Here is a 22656-nt window from a genome sequence, read left to right as displayed (position 1 = left end):
TATATATATATATATATATATATATATATATATATATAAATAACAGAATACAATTTTTCTATAATTTTACTACAACTTTACTACAATTTCGTAAATATAATATATGTCATGTCATCGTCTTCTTCTTCTTCTTCTTCTTCTTCTTCTTCTTCTTATTCGAGTTTCAATCTGAAATTCAGCCAAAATCAAGTCTAATCTTCACCAAAACACCCTCAAAATTGAGATATAAACTCCAAATAATATTCCTAATTGTTTGCAACAACACCAAATCCAAACAAATAATGATTTTTGAAAACCCAAATTCGAATTCAAAGCTTCAAAGTTTTTTAATGGCTGTCAATGGTGGAATTGCTGCTCTCTTTTCCTTTGCTTTACACTACTGGAATTAGGGATTGAGAGATAGAGAGAGACGTAGAGAGAATTCTCAATTGTTTGCAACAAGACCCAATTCAAACAAATAATATTTTTTGAAAACTCAAATTCAAATTCAAAGCTTCAAAACTTTTTAATGCCTGACAATGGTGGAATTGCTGCTCTCTTTTCATTTGCTCTACATTACTAGAATTAAGGATTAAAAGATAGAGAGAGACGTAGGGAGAGAGAGAGAGAGAGCGCGCAGGAGAGAGAGAAAGACGGAGGGAGAGAGAGCGCAGGAGGGAGAGAGAATAAGAAATAATTGATTCCTAATATAAAGGGATACCCATTTAATTCATAAAGTGTATATAATTGGTAAATTTGTATATAGGATGTAATTAAATTGAAACTTGAATAGGGAAGGTAACAAAGTTTCAAATAGTGTATAGGAATGTAAAAATTCCTTAGTGAAAACCTTATATTTGTCTTAAGAAATATATTGAATAAGTACAAATTCTTACTTAAGAACCCAATAATAAAAAAAGGCTAGAATCCCGAACCCAAGATCTTGAAATTCTAATTCCGCCTCTATTATAACTAATATGAACCTGCGTGGAGATGGGCAGGTCCCTGTCCTGTCGAGTTATCACTATTAAACTTCACTTGACATCAGTATGTGTTGAGAATACTGTAACTGAGAAAATCACCTCTTAGTTTACACAAGAAATGCTATGTCTTTGTATACAGAATGTATAACGGAAGAAGGAGACGCCACTTTTCGATTACTATAAGTGTAAATATTACAGACAGTGAAGTGTCACAAGTCATGCAGAAACAGGCAATACGTACAAGAAAGAGATCCAAACTGTAACTGAATAAAAGCCATGCATAGACGAACCAATCCAAATTTCGAAGAACAACTGGCTAACCTAAAACGGTAACTTCTGAAAATTGAATCTCTAAGCCTTCTTAAAAAATGATAGAATATTCCCTTGCTTAGGATCCTTATTTCCTGTTTTTTTGTTTCCTTCTTTACCTGCTTGACGCGTAGGTGCAGTACTTGCCAGTGCGGGAGACTTCTTAGCCATGGGTGGTCTGAAATGAACCATAAGTTAGGTAAATACACAGTATAACAGTTTACAAAGTAATATTAGAAGACTGCTAACAACCAGAAAGGAAGCAAAAAAGAGGATGATTAGAAAAGGCTCAAAAATGGGGAAAAAAGGTAATAAGTGCGACTGAAAGATTGCACGTTAACGAACTGACAGTCTATCGTAAAACATAGAGGCTGTTTCTATGTGTTCAACTGCACCCAATAATGTACTACGTATGTATGTGTGTGCGCGCACCAAAACAACTAAAATTTCACTAAATATTAAATTTTGAGCTCATAATGTAAAAGTACAATGAAATAAGTACTAAGAACTTTAAATGTTGATTCAAACCTTTAGCCAAGTTACTCGAAAATATATGGAATTCTTTCATACCCATTTCACACATAGCTTGGCTGATTCTTAGGCCACAAAATAGATGTAACACTTGTTCAACATTTGTACATGAAAGGTGACAGTAACCATGACTCAACATCATCTTACTGGAAAAAAATGCAGGAACGCTTTTGTATGTTTGTCTAATTAGCTTCAACGCTCTACAAGCCTCTCTAACATGGACATTAAATGTTGTTAATGTCATTTCTTTTAACATATTAGGACTTGGAAAGCCACATAAGAGCAACCATGTGTACTATAGCGACATCCGTAAAATGATTGAACATGAATGTGTTCACCTGTCACCAGTACTTTTAACTGGTTTGTTGTCAGCTTTCTTCATTGTATTACTGTCAGCATTTGTTTCTCCATCTTCACCCTCCCAAACAACCTCGGTCACTGGAAAGGGTAAGCAAATGAATTAGCGCAGAGACGAAAATCATTTAGGAGATTATATTAGCACATTAAGGCACAGAATTTGGCTACTCTTGAGTAAAGAAATTAGTAGAGAGATCATCATATCTAGGTGAAAGGAAATGAACATGCATATCATGAATAAGAGAATATCAACTCAAAAATAAAAATCCTTCAATGATGGAACAGGATCTGACAAAATATCAGTGCAATCTTCTTGGATGAGTTAACTACTTTGCTCATTAAGAAATGATCTTTTATTCACTAGGAGCTTTCTTAAGACTGCTCTAGAGGGCCTGAAAAGCAGCAATCGAAGGGGTCATGACTACACATAAAGTTTTCGATGAAGAATAATAGAAATGCATTATTAGATGCCTTTAATTTTTAATTATCTTAGATCATAGGGTAACACATGTATAGTGAGGAAAGTTCGACTTTCACTTTTAACCTCCTTCCCTCCATTGCATGACCCTAACCCAAGTTTCAAATAGTTATACTTAATTTAGACAATTGAATTTCATCATAACTCATACCTTCTCTTCCACGTTCGTCAATTCGTGTCTTCAATACTTTTCTCCTTTTAGGGGAAACTGGAGCAGCATCTGCCATTTCATCCTTTATAGTTGCATTCTTAAGACTGGCATGTTCTGAAATCATCTCTGAAGAGGATAACTTAGACTTCTCCGATTCGCTGGTAGGTAAAGGTTCTCTTTCTCGTTCATGATTCTTGGTGCCAGCCTCCTTTGCCTTCTTGACTTCCTGCTTTTCCAGTTCTAGAGTACTAGGACTTTGTTTTGATCCTAAAATCGATTTCTGCTTTGGAGGATCAGGTGATGCTAGGTTGACGGCATCCTTGAATTCATCTTCTTCATCCGAAAAATCAAAAATTACCCTCCTCTTTCTATTTCCCTCACCATTTGATGTTCTCCTGATGCTGACTTGTTGATCATCATCATCGCTGACCCTATCTTCTACTCCTTCCGGAGTACATATTTGAGCCGCATTACCTAAGTAAACATTTGTTCCAAAGGAAAGAAGTGGTCAGTCAAGGACCAGAACAAAACATAATACCAACTTCAATGACAAGCGACCAAACAGCCAAAGGGACAAACCAGCAGGATTTGGTGTGGCATCACTGGTAGCAGCTGCAACACTGTCGGCTTTTGGCTTTGTGGATACACGACCCCACATATTAGCCAATGCCCCGCCATTTTTAGCAGAACTTTTGTCAGACTGAACTGCCTTCTTAGCAGCCGGCAGTTGAGCAACTTTGTCTTTTTCTGCAGCAAGCTTACTACCCTGTCCAGGACCTGATGTGCCACGACTCTCACTTTTGGTATCAACCACATGCGAAGATGGCAAACTGGCGCTAGGACTTGGTAGTTGAACCTTTTTCTGATCAGGTTGCGCTAGGGCAGTAGAGTTACTTTTACTAAGTCCTAATGCTGCACTTTTCACTTGAGGAACAGTAGTAGTGCTTGGAATTGTTCCTCCACCATTGCGCTTGACGAAAGGATTTGAAACTCCACAAAACCTGCAATACTAGTGACCATTAGAAAGGGAATCAACACCACCCACCACATGTGCATATCATAATATGGATTGCCTAACCACCTTGTTGAAATAATGAATACTTGTCAAAATTCTTAATGATTTGCATATCAAGGGTGTGAAAAAAAATGTCCACTCCAAAGCAATGATAATGGTTTAGATTTGAAGACTCTGAAATATAAGTCTTATACCTATTATCAAGCAAACAATTATCAACTGAGAGGGGCAGCCTGAAGAGCTCTTCGGCCTGCACAAATTCAGCATTCCAGAGGGCCACTGGATCCTTTGGGATGCAAGCTTGCACACTATAGACCTGAACTGAGCAATCGTCCGAAAATTCTTTCTTGGCTTCTGCATAGAAATTAGCCAGTTTAGCTTTGATAATAGTTGCAACAACTTGCCACAGAAACCAAAGCGTATGAATAACAAGTAGGAAGATATAAAACTTTACTTCCAGCATATCTCCATCAAAATGACACACTCAGAAAAGCTTAAAGCAAAGGTAAAACAACAATTCTAACATGCTAGCTTTAATCAGCCAAAGGTCAACTTCTCATAAGTGGGTGTGGATAAGAAAGCTGCAAACAACTTATGTAAGAAAGAATCCACTTAATGCATTCTTCATTCAGAATTGATTGATATACCCAACCGGTTTTGATGTCATGAAACTGGAAATAATGAATTGGATCAAGGGCATCGATCTATCATCGTTCCGTGTGACCAACGACAAACTTATAGTCTCAAATTCTTTATCTTTGCTATTAATTTCTTGCAGGATCAACAGACCCAAAACTACTAGCTAGATCTGAACAGAATCTCCAACCACACCAATAAAGCCCCACTTTAAAGCTTGTTTCACTTTTGGGGCTCTAGATGTATCAGAATGCAGATATTGTCATTAGTATGAGCTGAACCAAGTACCAAGCTTCTGAATGTGTAGCATTCTTTCACTGCTAAACAGTCAAAGCAAACTTAAGAACCCGGTAATAATAGAAGAGAAATCTTAGACTTGTATGTAATATTACGAGAGCTATGTTCTCCTATGGAGAAAACCTTTTTTTTTTTTACCTAAAATAACTAACTGATAATTCTAATATGAAAAAGAGAAGTGGCATCAAGAAGATACCTATCAGTCTTCAGACATATAACAAAACAATGAGGTTATGAGGCAACTAACGGGAATTTTGTTCAGCTATCAGCCCCCAATCTTGGCTTGAGAAAGTTTTGAAGTTTATATATCAGGAACATTCTCCATATGGTTCCAACTAAGGTGCTAACTTGGTAAGAGAATGAAAATAATAATAATAATAATAATAATAATAATAATAATAATAATAATAATAATAATAATAATAAAAAGATCGGAAGAGGGGGCAATGAGTTCAGCTCGCTCCAATGCAAAATGTATAGAGCTTATGCCCGGTCAAACAAATTCTTTTCATTACGAAGTGACATTTAAAAGGACATCCAACCTGCGAGGTTAGGAGCAGAGACAAGTCTTATATGGTAGGTTGAAGGGCTAGTTTTCAACCAGCCAGACAAGCTGTAGACCACCTCAAAATCATTTCCCTGCTTTTCGACAAATTCCTGAAGCAACCTGTTGTAAACAAGCAACTAGCCTTAGCATTACAGGATGGACAAACCAAAACATACCTTACTGGAGAATTCATTAAAAGCTTACCTCTTTGCAGAATCTGATGACACCAGAAAATTACGACTCAGCCACTTGTATGAAACCTGCATCCCAACAAATATAGAAGTTTAAATGGTTACCTTCCCCCCTCCCCCAAAATGAAGTCCTGTGACTTTGCTTGGGTAACTAGTCATTGCTATTATAAGCAGAATGCAGAATTAGAGTATAAGTTAGTCAAAGGGATAACAGAAACAAAAAACCAAGTCTTTGGCGAACTAGAAATTCTTGTTACTAGACATGGAACTTTTACTTTGACGGCTGACAGAAGAACTTCTATCTAGAATAACTTCTGCATATTTAATATGCATTTCCGTTTCACCAAAGGAAAAGAACAAAGACGTAGTTAAAAGAAACTCGAGTGTCCATACTATGTAATGATCTTCAATTCATGTACCTAAAGTGACATCTGCCCCCAACCCCGCTGATGCAATCCTAGACGATGCAGCAGCTAAGATGAAGCAGAAGATGCAGAGATGCTGAGCTGGCAGACGTGGTTAGAGCATTGCTAAGCTAGATCAGTTTGTCGAAGATAGTTAGGGTTGTAACTGAATTTGTGAAGTCAGTTTGTTAGTTAGTTACTATTCTAGTTGAGATGCTAGTGATTCATCTTGTAATTGATTCCATTTTACTTCAATCTGTATATATACACAGTGGTAAAAGGTACATTTGGGATTCATCAAATGAAATACAACTTCTCTCTCCTCTCTAAACTCTCTAGCTTTTTCAGCTAGAATTCTCGAATTCATGATCTAGCTTCCATCTTCCTCAAGCTATAGCTCCTGGATTGTTCCTCATTCATTTGTTGTGTGTGTATGCATCACCCTGGACGTACCCCCCCCCCCCAAAACACATAGCAAAAACAAGGGGAAAGTGAAGTATTAAGAACTGCCCTCTTACCCTCTAAAATTATGCAACTAATGCAAATAGATAGCTTTATGAATCAAAAAATATGTGCTTTCTCATTAATGAAAAGTACTCCCTCTAATCCATTTTATGCGGCGCACTTTCCTCTTTAGGTTGTCCCAAAAAATGACACACTTTTATATTTTAAAAAAATTAACTTTAAACTTCTCAGCTGTACAAATGAATCCATGGCTTGTTTTAGGTCACAAGTTTCAAAATTATTTCTTTCTTAAACTTCATGCCTAGCCAGACACTGTCACATAAAACGGGACAGGGGTAGCTTCTTTTTTCCAAAATTAGCAAGCATAAAACTTTCTAAAACAACTAAGTTTCATAAATCAATTAAAAAAAGGCACTTTATAAATAATTTTAGTGATATTAGCAAAAGTAAGGAGCTGATAGAATAAATAAATCACCTTCAATAAGTAAATTATTATAGAAAATTAGAAATATAACAATAGAAACATTTATTCTAAATTACCGTAATGATAATTTAATAGTCAACAAGGGAATATACTCAAACAAGCGGAAGAGTTTACCACTTGAAGTTTGTCTGATACAAGAGCTTGAATCTCATCGAGGATGCCTAGGGTTTCCATGTCATTCGCCATTTTCGGGTATGTCAGATACGGGTCGGGTCAAATCTGACGGAGAAGAAAGAGAATACGAATTTCCCACGCAAATAGCAATCGATTTCCCGCCATTGTAAAGGACTTTTGGGGTTTTATATGGGAGAGTATCTATTTCTCTGGGACCAAGGGGGTAGGGAACTCACGTGCGCTTCACGTGCTTTGAGATAGTCTACTAGAAAATTACAAAACTGTTTTTCTTTTTCTTTTTTCTTTTTTTCCTTTTTTGAATATGCAAAATTCAAACATATATATTTGGAGTGATGGAAAATATTTTTCAGAAGAAATTTTATCTCAGTAACTAGTATTCACTAGTATTTAGAAACTACTTCAAATGGATAATAAATGTAGAAAAACATAAACAAAGAAAGTCATTATTTCCCTTTTAGTGAATATCTTTTGGTGTTTGAAAAAAAAAAAAAAAACTTATTTTCTCAAAATTATTTCCTGAAATATGTTTTCCTTCATAAGAAACACACCCATGGGAACAAGTTACTGTATTAGATCTTAGTGTTTCGATTCGAATTGTGGCATTTTAAGTTTACAAGGACAAAATTAAGTTTCTATTTTTTAAAAAAAAAATCCTCCTCTATTACACAGGAAGGTAAAGGGAAAGAACATAGTGAAAATTGAGCTCACATTTATTATATGGCTTAACAGTACCACTAGGTTATAAACCTTAAATAAAGTTTTAATATGAGAAATTACGCTAATCATCAACTAAATAATCTAATTATTAAGTTAGTACTTCTAGAAAATAAGGAAATAGTGCCACATAAAATGAAAAATAATTCTTTTCATATCTTGTCATATATGCAAACAAGCCGCGAAATACATAACTGTGTGCTTGAAATCTTTCTGGTGACATATCAAACAACTGCACGAGAAAAACAACATTGAATCAGCCATGTTTGGACAAGTGAGGCTTGCTCAGTTGGTAAAAGCACCTCCACCCACGACCACTAGGTCCTGGGTTCGAGTCACGCTGGAGGGTAAGTGTGAAAATAATATAGATCTTCCTAAGTAGGGAAGGGTTAAAAAAAAAAAATCAGCCATGTTTGGAACCTATTTGGGCAGCGGAATTATAAGCAAACAATCATCATACAAGTGGTATAAAGATTCGCTTGTCGGAGTTGCTGGATAACTGGAGATTGAAGACCAAACCGAACCATGAACAACATTCGCATGGCATCTTTCTCATGTATAAGCTTAGAACATTCAATGCTTTAGCAGTTCACTGGCATCTACAGAGAGCTCAAGGCGGGACGCGGAGAGAAGAGGTAGACCTCGTCAAAACTACCCCTACAGCATGAGAGAATGTGAATTAAGTTCTTGAATTCCATCATTCTAATTCTCAAGAATCTCAACAGCTTACCCAGCTTTCCCAGCAAAAGAGGGACTATAATTGTAGATGAGGTTGTCAAGCAATTTGCTAGGCGCTGGCTTGTTAGAAGATTTTCTTGCTTCACTGCAATTTTGCGAAGAAAATAAACAAATGAATTAAAACAAGACACACTAGAAGCACAGCAGTAATCAGAAATTGAAAGGTTCTGGAATCACTTTGGTTCACATTCCACAGCAGAAAGAGTGGGAAAGAATTAGATATGAGCTGCTAATTCTGGCTATATGTAAATGGGTTAGTTCTTATGCTTTTCTTTAATCATGTTATGCAAAAGTAGAGCAATCATCACTGAAGAGTGAAGAGTAAGAAAACATTATAGCTTGCACCTAAATAAGAACTAAAGTCATTTGTTATATTTCAAACAACCTGTGAAGTCATATATCTACATTGAAGAAATGATCATGCCTAAAAATCTGCACTTTACCTACTTAGCTAACAACATAAATCTAGCACAATATAGGATGAATCACCTATAACTTCTCCTAAGAAAAGCTTTAGCTTTATGCAACATCAATTGCAATTTCAGTTATTAAATAAGTCAATATTCCAAATTATTTTCCAAAAATGAAAAAAGTGCAGAGTTTTAGGTCTATGATGTTTTGTCTCTTTTCGTCTTCTTGAGCCGAGGGTCTATCGGAAACAGCATCTCTACCCCCTCGGGGTAGGATTAAGGTATGCGTACACACTACCCTCCTAAGACCCCACGTGTGGGATTTACTAGGTCGTTGTTGTTGAAAAAAGTTAGAAAGAATTTCCTGCCTCCTTATTGTGTGCTGCGCCTGAAACAAATCCAGCCCCCCCCCCCCCCCAAAATACACATAAAAAGGGGACAAGAAAACTGAGGAAAAAAGGTCAACACCTGACGAAATAGTTGGCAACATGTTGAGTTACTTGAATTGCATCCTCGGTATGTGGAATCTGTGATGAGCGCCATTCAAAAACATTTTTCTGCAATGACATAAGGAACTAATGCAGTTAAATTTCAAAACTTCAGATGAAAATGGTGTCAAGGAGTTTGAATTTTTTATATTATGTTCAACTATACCCTCCAGGAAATAGCTATGCATGCTTGTAAAAAATCTTATCACTACTTCTCATTTAAGAGAACCTTATAAGTCATGTAATAATTAGTATGGTGATTAGACCGCATAGTTTTGATTATGAAACATTGTTAGTAATGCCATTTCAGATATAAAAAAATGCAGCTTAAATCATGCTTGTCTCCTACCCTGCAGAGCAGCTACAAAACTGTGATAAGATATTTAATAAGGATAACATGAAAGCCACACAGAAAAAAGGGTACCGAACTCCAGGACATTAATATATGCTACCTGACATGTTGTCAGATCTAACAACAATTTCCTGTCTTTCAGACAACAGTAAAATCCGGTTTGTTTCAGATAGCAAAATAGATCAGCCAACAGTATCCAAAGACAGTACCTCAGGGTGCCACTGGAGAGCAGTTACGGGATAGCGTCGTGCTTGAGCAGTGGAGACATAGACCTGAATCAGTTATTAGCAAATCAGAAACAAAAAAGCTCAAGTAGAATCTACACTACATTCCATATCATTTGGTGATAATCTCATAGATAAACCAAAGGGGGTAAAGGAATAGAATACATCTTGTACCTTGTTCTTTTTATCTGTACTAGTTGTCAATATCCTGAAAAAACTACATAAATCTTTATTTGCTTGAAGCCTTTCTGGTGATATGCCAAACTGTAGCATTAAAAAACAACTTTCAGCCTCATTGCAGCATTCAAAAAGTGACAAGTAAAGTTCCAAGAAAATACAGATAAAAACTGAAAGCCAAATGGAATATCTAACATAAGTAGAATCCATTCTAAGATCAACATGAATCAATCATCTTAAGCTTTTATGCTGTGATCAACTAATTATCTCTCCTCCATTACACCTCTGCATAGGCTTTATGCTGTGATCACTAATTATCTCTCCTCCATCACATCTCTACATAGGCTTTTATGCTGTCTTCACTAATAACTGGGAGCATGATTTGATATAAAAGTTAATCTACCAATAAGGTTCTTAAGTTTAGAAGACAATCATAAGGGTAGTTTGCTGGCCTTATGAGTACACTGCCAACATATCATCAGGAAAAAGAATTTGTCTGACATAGTTAGAAACAAAGTCAAGTTCATCTTTAAGTTAACTAATGATGCCAAATATTCGTTACGAATATAAATAATGTTGCCCCAAGAAACTGTAGTAGAGCGACAGCAGCTTGAATAAATTCTGCAGGTAATAACAGAGATATGGCGGTAATCCCAAGGTAGGTCAGTTGATAACAAAATGACTATTGATTTTGAAATCAGTACAGGAATCTTAGCATTTCCAAACTTTTCAGAACAGATACAAGCCGATTAGACATTAAAAGGGAAACAAGTATTTGTGACACTTCTAGTATAGAGAACCATTCTGGAGCAATCATGATCACAGGAAGTACGAGTATTATCTTGAAGTGATCACAATCTCCAGTGATGAAGACACAGAGAGAGAGAGAGAGAGAGAGAGAGAGAGTTAAATTTTGTACTGATAACAAATTATCTACTCCACTAAGGAAAACAAAGAGAGAGAGAGAGAGAGAAGGTAAATCTCTTACTGATCGCAAACAAATTACAAAAATGGCAGTGTGACAAAAGGAAAAAAGAAACCTATCATGTGAAGCGTACATGATGATTTTGCATCACAAGGCAAAGAGAGAGAGAGAGAGAGAGAGAGAGAGAGAGAGAAGGTAAATCTCTTACTGATCGCAAACAAATTACAAAAATGGCAGTGTGACAAAAGGAAAAAAGAAACCTATCATGTGAAGCGTACATGATGATTTTGCATCACAAGGCAATCTGTACTCATCTTCTTTATCAACACAGGGGGGAACCTGCAGGAAACAGTTGATAGCCAATTGTCTATCATCAAAATTAGAATTACCATAGATCTCTTCACATATTATAAAACTGCATTTTGACATAGTTGTTAAGAAACTATTATAGTATAATTTACATGAATGACTACATAGATTGCTTTAGTTATTTGCAAATGAGAGTTGTGACAGTTCATTCAATATAAACATAAAATATCTTACAGGCAGTAGCTGCCAAACTGCAGGCAGAACAATAGAAAAACAATGCCATCTCCACAGTGCTCATAACCTGCGCTACATGGACTTGGTTATGGATAAGTACCCCATACGTGTGTCTTAGTATGCAGTATGATTAAGGGCAATTTCTTGTTAATCTATAGTGCTTTTTAATAAATAGCAGTAATTATTCACACGCATATCAGACCAGTTTGAATACCACTAGGGAATCAGTCTTACAACCACCATCAATTGTTTGCTTTGTAACCATTGGAGAAACATAGGGAAAGAACAATGGACACTTCTTGCAGATCAGACTGAAATGCCAGGTTTCAATCTTGGTTGCTTTAAATAACCGCATGTTTGTTTTATCTGATAATTAGTAATTACTACCATAGCAAAAGACAAAGGACAATACAAACCCTTATAGTTTTAAAAGTTTGAAATATACACACTATTTGTCTTGTTTCCTATCAATCAGGCACCTATTAAAGATTTAGCCACTAAAGCCTTTAGAATAAGGGTAACTGAGATTTTCCCAAGTGGGATAAAAATGGAGGAAAGAGGGAAAAAGAGAAGGGCAAAATAGAATAATAGAGAACATGAAAGAATTTTAGAGAAAAATTTATACCTTCCAAAAACTGTTCTTTCCAATTTTATATTTTCCATGAATTGTACTGTAGAGGCTTGATTTGCTGCACTGAATTCCTCAAGAATGTTATTGTCCTATTACAGCCAAAGAAACCTCTTAAAATCAACCCATGAAAACAAAACTCGAGTAAAGTATTGAGATGAGCTGTTTGGTTCATGCACAGTAACGGGGGAATACAAATCCACAACACTATTTAAGAAAGCGGGAATTTATCTCTCACATATTGTATTTTGGTCATGGTTGCTTTAGAAAAATATACTAGCTTAGATGTCAAGTACTGTGCAATTTAGGTTCAGAAGTAATTACACAATATCAGTAAGGCATGAGATTATATTTAAGTACAGTTAAGTAAAATATCAATTGTGATATTAGGCTTTTATAAAAATAAATTAGACCTCATTAGACAAAATAAAACCAGAAAGAAAAGAAAATAAAACATCCAACCAACTACAATATATAATTCAATATTGATTACTGATCTAATCCGAATTAACAAATTGATTCCTCATCAAGGTATTATCCAATACAGTTTTCTATAGTTTACTGCAAGCCTGCCATGGAGTCTTACCCAAAAATACTACTATATTTTATTGGATAAACTTGCATACGTACAACAAAAATAAAGCATTTTCATAACCTGTTCATACATATTTGAGTTTCTGGATCTTAAGAAAGCCACAAGTACTAGGAGGTTAAAAATTATCCGACATGTATAGTAGAACTCTTCCTTACTTCCCATAGAAATCGTATTCCTCATTAGAGTTTGTTTGCTTGTCCAAATACTATCACAAGTGTCAATGCCACCAATTATGTTGAGTTAAACAGTTCAGACTTCTCAATTTAAGTGCCTTCTGATAAAGTTAAACCATCTCTATCTTCCCGTAGACCTTCATTACCTTGGAGATGATCATTGTTAAAAGTTCAAAACCCAAGCAGATGGCAAGAAGAGGGAAATGCTCACCCGCATCATTCTTCTCCAAGACTTTCTGCAATATCAGGAAATCATTTTCATCAATTGTTGATGACAAACAACTTCGGACATGCTTAAACAAAAAAACAACTCTTCAGACGATGATTATTAGCAGAATATGTTTTGGCATTAAACTAAACTAAACAAACAAACAAACAAACAAACAAACAAACAAAAAGGGAAGATATCCTATTCAAAGTATAAAATAGGGAATTTGTTCATGCCAAGATTATTTTCCAGATTCCATGCTGGTTCCCCAATCACATGCAGGGGATTTTACACGTGCAGAAAAATGCAGCAGTGGTAGCATGACTAGACGCAAGTGTACCAATAGGAGAGAGTCACCTGGAATATTCCTTTGACAACCTCAAAGTAGAGACCATCCTTGACCCGTCCTCCAGTGAAGATAACGCCATTGACTAGATTAAGTTTCTGCATGAAGATATGCAATTAATTTGTCAAACTGCAAATGCCAAAATGACAGATTATAACATGCATTTTCAAGTCTTTATGATAGCACAGTAGTCTACGAGACATCTTCATGCTAATATATATACAACCAGCACTTAAATACACACAATAAAACACTTGTAAAGGTGAAAAAATGGAAGAAACCGAAGGCAATCTTGCAATTTACATACACATCAAAGGAGCAGCAACTGAAGCTAAAATAAGGAACTAAGTGGTTTTGGGAACTTGTGAAAAGACCAATCAGTCGATCAATCAACTATGGCTCAATCTCATACTACTTGGGATCGGCTATATGAATCTCCTGTATCCACTCCCTCCATTCAGACACATTTCATACTAAATACTGATGTTTAGATGATTCATCATAGTTAAACTGTTTTTAGTTAGCTGCAACCCTCCTTATTATCTGTAAACTTGTGAAAGACCAATCTGTCAAACATTCAACTGTGTCTCAGCCCAAACTAGTTGAATCAGCTATAAGGATCTTTGTTTATTCACCGTAGTTAAGACTGTGTTTACGTTGGTTACAATCCTCCTAATTAATCTGCTAACTCTTGAAAGATCAATCAGTCAACCAATATACTACAGCTCAACTCAAACTAGTTAAGTCAACTCCATGAATCCTTTGTATCCATTCAGACCCAATTCATACTAGATGCAGATGTTCAAATGGTTCATCATAGATAGAGTATTTTTACTTGGTTGCAACTTCCTTTGCTCCCTCCTTTCCAAAGAGAATGACACTATTTTTTTATTAGTCCGTTCAATATTTTCTAAATGTGGAAGCAATTTAACTTGAACTCCGCATTTTACTCTCAATAACAGGCTTTTATAGTCACACAAATGATATGGCATATTTAAGACCACAAGTTTCAAAAGTCTTATAACCACACAAATGTTATGGCATATTTAAGACCATTTCCCTCCATTCAGAACCATTTCATACTAGATGCAGATGTTCAAACGGTTCGTCATAGTTAGAGTATTTTTACTTGGCTGCAACTTCCTTTACTCCCTCCTTTACAAAGAGAATGATACTATCTCTTTATTAGTCCGTTCCAAAAAAAGAATAACTTTTTCTAAATTTGGAAGCAATTTAACTTGAGCTCCGCATTTTACTCTCAATGACAAGCTTTTATAGTCACACAAATGATATGGCATATTTAAGACCACAAGTTTCAAAAGTCTTATAACCACACAAATATTATGGCATATTTAAGACCACAAGTTTCAAAAATCTTATAACCATACAAATATTATGGCATATTTAAGACCACAAGTTTCAAAAGTCTTACGCCCTCCATCACTTTGTTTGTCATAATTTCGCTCGACAAGAAATTTAAGAAAGAAAGGAAAGACTTTTAAAACTTGTAGTCTTGAATATACCATAACATTTATGTGGTTATAAGACTCTTGGAACTTGCGATCTTAAACATGTCATAACGTTTATATAGCTATAGAAGCTTCTCATGAAGTAAATATAAGAATGTATCATTCTTTTGGAACAAGCTAATAAGGAAATAGTGCCAAACAAAATGAAACAGAGCGAGTACTTTCTTTCTTAAACTCCGTGTCTTGTCAAACTAAGCCATATAAATTGAAAAGGAGGGAGTAATTTAAAAGTAGACTTATGAAAAGGACCAATGAGTCAATCAATCAACTACTCCTAAATCCCAAGCTTGTTATGATCACCTATACAAATCCTCAATACCTGATGGTAGCCTAGAAACCCGTGTTTTAGCCATAGTTTGCACTCTAATTGCTGCATTTTACATGTGTTTGAGCTTAAATGATGGTGAATTACACTTATTTACGTGTTTTATGCCTTGCGGAAAGTGATTCCGAGTTAAAAAGTTAATTTGGAGCTAAATCGAACAAGTTAGAGCTTTGAAGTCTGAGTAAAAGCCCAAAAAATTAAGTCGGGATCACGTTCGAGGGTCGAGGACCAAGTCCAGAGGTCAAAAAGTGGAAGAAACGATTTATTCTAAGAAAACAACACTGTCGCGCTGCATGGGGCGCCGCATGGCGCGTCACGGCTGTGTAAAAGTGGCTGCCTGTCAGAATTGAACTCTCTGAATATCCTCACAAGCGCGCTTGTACAAGTTTCTTAGAGTTATTTCCTGTTTCGGCTAGGAAAGGGTAGTTTCGTCCGGACCCGTTCCTAGAGGGTATAAATACACCAAAAATACTTTTTTGAAGGGACTTTTGACCTACGAAATATTGGAGAAGCAACTAAGGCAAGAAGACACAAGAATTCGTCAAGATTTCAACCAACGATCGGTGCAATACGGGAGTTTGTATCGAACCATTAGCATTGATGTTTTTTATGTTTTTAAATCTTACTGAGATACTTTTTCCATTGCTATAAAGTAATTTCCATTAGGGTGTTGACAGATACGGTGTTTTGATAACTTGATAGGGATTCGATTCTTGATCATTGTTGGAATTAATTGATGGAGTTTTAATTCGTATTGTGAAGTTATTTCTTATTTTGCTTAATCGAAAGAGGGGCTTGATATTGAATTTCTTTACATCTTATGCTCTAGTTTAAATTCGTGATTCAAATAGGTAATCGAAAGAGCCTCTTGGATTGTTAATCAATCTAGAAAATAGGGAAATTTTTGTGAGTAGTTACCCTTTATATCATAACCATCATTTTATTGGTTGCAATTGTTTACCGTACTTCAATTGGATTAATTACTGAATTTAACGTTTAATCGGAAGAGGAACATTAACTTCAAGTGTAATCTGATTATCTATTGAATTCGTGAGAGAACAACAACAACAACCCAGTATAATCCCACTAGTGGGGTCTGGGGAGGGTAGTGTGTACGCAGACCTTATCCCTACCATGGGGTAGAGAGGCTGTTTCCAAATGACCCTCGGCATCCTTCCCTCCAAGAACTCCCCACCTTGCTCTTGGGGTGACTCGAACTCACAACCTCTTGGTTGGAAGTGGAGGGTGCTTACCATCAGAGCAACCCATCCCGAGTCAATTATTGAATTCGTGAGAATCAACAGTATTATAGAGTGAACTAACTCAAGAATTGTATCCCGAGTCAATTATCTTGTACCTGTCTAGTCAATTACCCTTATTTCTCTCATTGATATTTCTTTGTTGCTCGTTTGTTGTCTTTTGTGATCAATTGTTAATCACTTAATTTTTAGTAGTTAATCGTAATGGATAATCATAAAGTCAAGTGTTAATTTCCTGGATAGTAATTAACTAGAGATTATTCGAACAGTATTTAAATCCAATCGTTGTGGAGAAGATAATTAAACTATACTATCTTTGACTAGCGAACAATAATTTTGTGTTGTGTTTTGCGCTAATCAGTACCAATTCCCTCTATTCATACCCATTTAATACCAGACGCCTATGTGTAATACTAACCATCTCATCTAAAAGCTTAAGTTGTTAACATTATTATTTACTTAATTAAGTATTACACGCCCTCACGTGTAGGCCTTGTTCTTGGGCCAAGCACGTGGACATTCTTTAGGGAAAAATGAAGCTAATTGCATCCATTAGCCAAAGAGTATATAAAATATGTATATTATATATATATATATATATATATATATATATATATATATATAATACGCACATATATACAAAAGATATGCATTTTATCGGCTATTATTTTTTGGAGCAGCTAAAAATATACATTTATCATTTCTTTTTGATAGTTGGGTGGGGTGATGAGACTCGAAGTTTAAGCTGTCATAAAAAGCACGTTTTAATTAACGTAATAACGTACTCATTGATAAAATCTGATTTTCCAAAAATACGAAGTAAAGCTGAACTAAAGGAAGGAAAAAAAGTTATTTACTTGATTGAGAATTTCAGGAGGCTCACTATAAATAAGAGGAATAACTCTAGCACCAGCCATTTCAGCAAACTTGACGTAAGAAGCTGCGATGTAGGAGACATCAGTGCCGTTATTGAGCCGCCCCGAAGCGCCGTCGCCGGGATGACTAACAATTCCGATGACCGGCCGGTAGTTAAGTGTCGGGTCGGGTCCAGGACAGCTAGGGAGATTCAATTGTGACTCGATTAGCTGCTGGGGTTTTACAGTAGCCATTAATTGGATGAGAGTTGTGAAAAACGAAATCCAAAAGTAGGTCCCCATTTGGATTGATAACAGTATGATAAATTGAATGATGTGATTTAGGAGGAGAATTTGGTTTTCACCTCTCCAAAGGACTCTGGTCTTTGAGTATCGAATACGAAACTTAGGATGATAAAGTGTAGGGAAAAGGTCCACATTTATCCGAGGAAATAGTTACTATAATTTTCATCTAAAAGGGTGTTTGGTCAAGGTTAGGAGCCGGTTAAACTAGCTTAGTTTAGTTTGTTTTCGTTAAAACATTCAAATTACTTTTATAAGCTAAAATCCGTCATATATCGTAACTTGGTCACCCCAACTTATGTTTTTTAGCTTATTAGTTTTAATGTGTAGCGTCATTCAATTAAAACTATATACATTGATGTTAAAATAAACTACAATATTTGTATAAATGATGAAAGTAAATGTTATCACATTGACACAATAGTTGAATTCAATATCTTCTGACTATGCAAAGATGATGAAATTTAATTAATTGTATATTATTTTATAATTATACTTATCTTATAATATGAGATACAAATATGTTAAATTATGTATCACCCGATGTATCTTTAGGAATAGATTTTGTCTTCTATTATTTCATTCTCATTTCTTTAAGTTTATATTTTAACCAATTTAATTCTTAGAACTATAACTGAATTTATTTTATTTTCTGATTTCTTTCATCGTCAATATCTTTTTATGATAAATAATTTTTGTCTTCTAAGATTGTGTAAACTTGAAAAATTATTTTACCTATATGATGAATTTGGAAAGAATAAAATTGGATTATTTTTCTAATTAGTTAATTCAAATACTTAATTATTCCTTAAAAATATTTAAAACCATATATTAAATATTTACTTATAACAACTTTTATCCACACGAAAATATATTTTTAAATGACAAATATTCGAACTTTTGTACTTTATGTTTGTCGAAGTGTTAGAATAAATAACTTTTGTCAATCACTCTTTTTTCTCTTTTTCTTTGCTATTATTAAATATTTTTGTAATTATATATTTAATTATGTTTTAAAATCTACAATAATATTTATATCTAAGAAAATTATTAATCGATGAATAAAATTAATAGTTAGTAGACCAATCCCATAGACTACTTAGAGCACTTACAATTTAATTACGAATTGGGATAAACGACCAAGCAAAATGTTTCTTCTTTCTTTAATCTTTTCTTTATTTTATTTTGTTTACATAATAATTGCTCACCTAAAATTTAACAGAATTAAACAATCTCATTTGAGCTTAAAATAGTACTAATACTGGTAAGACAAGGCAAAACTCTAGAATGTTTATCAACCTACCATCCTAATTTTCGATCCCACACCTTTTTATCGAGAGTCATGTCCTCGGTAAGCTAGAATGCTGGAATTCGAGCACACGAAAATTTCCAACATAATATGTTGTATTATGGAGCTCATGCGTATAAACTCATCATATTATGTTGGAACTCTAACACATTATGAAATTTCAGCACATTATGCTAGAATCTCATATGTAAAAAATTCGAACTCAATCATATTATGCTGGAATTTTTTCAGATTTTAAGGGTATTTTTGTTCATGTCACGACCCAATTTTACCTATAGGCCATGATGGCGCCCAACACTACAACTAGGTAAGCCAACCAGTAATTTAAACCCATATTCAATTCTTTTAAAATTAACCGAGTAATTAAACTCTTCTTACTTGCAGGAATTTAGACAATATGAAAAGATTTAGTAAATTAAAATAACCAAGTACAGAATTTAAATCCAAACATTCCACTAGTGTGTGTGTGTCAAGACGTGGTGTCACAAGTGTATGAGCATCTAGTAGATTATACAAAAATTATAAATATTGTCTGGAATGAAATAGACAGAATAAAATTTTAAAAAGAGGCACACTAGTTGCTGCAGAATGGCTCAGAAAGCAGCTCACCACTAAGCCTCCGGATAACGCGGGGCGCGCGCCGATAGGTCCAACGATAGCACCTGTCTCAGGTCCTGCACAAAAAGTGCAACAAGTGTAGTATGAGTACATAAACAACGTGTACCCAGTAAGTATCAAGCCTAATCTTGAAGAGGTAGAGAGAAGATGGCCGACTTTGACACTCACTGTAGGTCAATAATAATAATTGAAATAAAACTAGAATATTTAAATCAACACGATTCATAGAGTTAACAATAATTTTATTTAATAAACATAAACAATTAAACTCCTTCGAATGCAACAATTTCCAATTTATTAATTAAATTCACAAACTGTAATTTAAAATATCAAGGTATCGTGTAATTATTATTATTAGACACGATTTCTGCCAAGGTCGTACGGCCCGATCCAGAGTGTCGTGTACACTGCCGAGGGACGTGCGGCGCGATCCATAGATGTATCTATAGTGCCGAGGCGTTCGGCCTGCTCCACAAGAAAGGAGGACATTTTTTTATTACCTCCGGAATGAGAGTGTATTTATTATAAGGTTAATTCGAGAGGATGAATAATTTCTTTTAACAATTAATTAATTTAAGCAGAAAATTAAGCATATAAGATTTTCATCTTTTACTATCTTTCCCTAACAATTCACAATATATTATAAATAATTTAATTAAATAAAGAATACAATTTACACACATAATTCATGCTTTGAGTCCTAAACTACCCGGACTTTAGCATAGATAGTAGCTACGTACGGACTCTCGTCACCTCGTGCGTACGTAAACTCCACAATTAGAAATAATTATTAATTTAATCACCTATGGGGTAATTTTCCCCTCACAAGATTAGATAAGAGACTTACCTCAACTTGCTCCAATTTAATCCACTAGTATGCCTTTTTCTCGATTATCCAACTCTTTATGGCTCGAATCTAGCCAAAATAATTCGATACAATTACTAAAAATTATAGGAATCAATTTCATAAGAAAATACTACATTTTTCAAAAAGAAATCCGAAATTAACTCAAAAATCGTCTGTGGGGCCCACGCCTTGGAATCCGGCGAAAGTTACGAAATATGAACGCCCACTCAATCACGAGTCTATCCATACCAAAATTACTAAATTCCGATAACAATTCGGCCCTCAAATCCTCAAATCTAACCAAGAGAGTTTTCCAAACTTTTCCAACTTAATTCTCCAATTAAATGATAAAAATAATAATGGATTCGGGTAATTTAACGAATATTGAGTTAAGAACACTTACCCCGTTATTTTCTCTTAAAATTTCCCAAAAATCGCCTCAATCCGAGCTCCAAATCGGTAAAAATGAAAAATGGGATGAAGTCCCATTTTCATAACTTAAACTCTCTGCCCAGTGATTTCTTCTACGCGATTGCGAACTTCTTTACGCGATCGCGAAGAACAATTTCAACACTGCCCAAAATTAACTCTACGTGATCGCAGAAAGTCCCACGCGATCGCGAAGCACTGACTCTGTAAACCTACGCGATCGCGAACCTCCTCACGCGATCGCGAAGCATTAAGCACGCGGCCCAGATCCTCTCTCCGTTCCTCTTTGCGAACGCGGCCTTAGCTATGCGTTCGCATAACACAGCTCGCCCAACCTACGCAATCGCGGATGTGCCCACGCGATCGCATAGAACAAATTTCCAACTGCCCAAATTAAGCCTACGCGATCGCAACCTCATTCACGCGATCGCGTAGAACAAAGTCACCTCTGCTCAAATTACCCTACGAGATCGCAGACGAACTTACGCGATCGCGTATAAGGAAAATAAGAAGAAAATACCATCAGCTATCAGTTATCTCCCAAAGGCCAAAAATGCTCTGTTAGCCGTCCAAAACTCACCCGAGCCCCTAGGGATCTCAACCAAATATACCAACAAGTCTCAAAACATCATACGAACTTAGTCGAACCCTCAAATCACATCAAACAACGCTAAAACCACGAATCATCCTCCAATTCAAGCTTAATGAAACTTAAAATTTCCAACTTCTACATTTGGTACCAAAACCTGTCAAATCAATTCTGATTGACCTCTGCAAACAAGTCATAAATGACATAACGGAGCTATAAAAATTTTCGAAACTGGATTCTGACCCCGATATCAAAAAGTCAACTCCCCGGTCAAACTTCCAAACATAAATTCTCGTTTTAGCCACTTCAAGCCTAATTTAACTACGGAATTCCAAATAAAATTTCGAACACGCTCCTAAGTCTAAAATTACCATACGGAGCTATTGGAACCGTCAAATCCCGATTCCGGGGTCATTTTTCTCAAAATGTTGACCGAAGTCAACTTAGTATTTTTAAGGCCAACTTAAGGAACCAAGTGTTCTGATTTCAACCCGAACACTTTCAAATCCCGAACCAACCATCCCCGCAAGTCATAAATTAATAAAAGCACATACATGGAGTTTTATTTAGGGAAATGGAGTTCTAAAAATCAAAATAACCGGTTGGGTCATTACATTCTCCACCTCTTAAACAAACGTTCGTCCTCGAACGAGTTTAGAATTGTACCTGGAGTGCTGAATAAGTGTGGATATCTGCTATGCATGTTTTCCTCGGCCTCCCAAGTCACTTTCTCGACTGGTTGGCCCCTCTATTGAACTTTTACTGCAGAAATTCTCTTGGACCTTAACTGGCGAACCTGTTTATCAACAATGGCAACTGGTTCTTCTTCATAGCCCAAACTATTATCTAGTTGAACTGTGCTGAAGTCTAACACATGTGATAGGTCGGCATGATACTTTTGAACCATAGATACATGGAAAACCGGATGAACTCCTGATAAACTGGGAGGCAGTGCAAGCTCATAAGCAACCTCCCCTACTCGTCTCAACATCTCAAATGGGCATATAAACCTTGGGCTCAACTTGACCCTTTTTCCCAAATCTCATGATTCCTTTCATCAACGAAACTTTCAAGAGAACTTTTTCACCTACCATAAAAGATAAGTCACGCG

General features: G+C 35.6%; 2 protein-coding genes across 3 annotated transcripts; both read right to left on the bottom strand.

Annotated features, from left to right (window-relative positions):
• Positions 1-1107: 1107 nt before the first annotated feature.
• On the bottom strand, positions 1108-7128 carry LOC104120725 (uncharacterized). Of its 2 annotated transcripts, none has more exons than XM_009632549.4 (8): positions 6942-7128; positions 5488-5543; positions 5279-5403; positions 3998-4154; positions 3368-3789; positions 2789-3262; positions 2141-2240; positions 1108-1449 (listed from the first exon to the last, which is right to left on the bottom strand). In XM_009632549.4, exons 1-8 carry the CDS (start codon positions 7011-7013, stop codon positions 1314-1316), a joined length of 1542 nt encoding a protein of 513 aa, XP_009630844.1. In that variant the 5' UTR covers positions 7014-7128; the 3' UTR covers positions 1108-1313. The 2 variants fall into 2 exon arrangements, with proteins under 2 accessions (XP_009630844.1, XP_009630843.1); XM_009632548.4 differs by having other exon boundaries at positions 3998-4157; positions 6942-7125.
• Positions 7129-7812: 684 nt separating this feature from the next.
• Positions 7813-17893, bottom strand: LOC104120726 (gamma-glutamyl hydrolase 2-like). Its single transcript, XM_070181968.1, has 10 exons — positions 17454-17893; positions 13495-13581; positions 13076-13165; positions 12159-12253; positions 11269-11329; positions 10063-10152; positions 9874-9936; positions 9293-9381; positions 8407-8499; positions 7813-8333 (listed from the first exon to the last, which is right to left on the bottom strand). The coding sequence occupies exons 1-10, from the start codon at positions 17751-17753 to the stop codon at positions 8276-8278; spliced, it is 1026 nt and encodes a 341-aa protein (XP_070038069.1). The 5' UTR covers positions 17754-17893; the 3' UTR covers positions 7813-8275.
• Positions 17894-22656: the final 4763 nt, after the last annotated feature.

The sequence above is a fragment of the Nicotiana tomentosiformis genome, chromosome 8 (assembly GCF_000390325.3).
Source record: "Nicotiana tomentosiformis chromosome 8, ASM39032v3, whole genome shotgun sequence".
NCBI classification, from domain to species: domain Eukaryota; kingdom Viridiplantae; phylum Streptophyta; class Magnoliopsida; order Solanales; family Solanaceae; genus Nicotiana; species Nicotiana tomentosiformis.
This window is presented reverse-complemented; position numbering and strand designations above follow the sequence as displayed.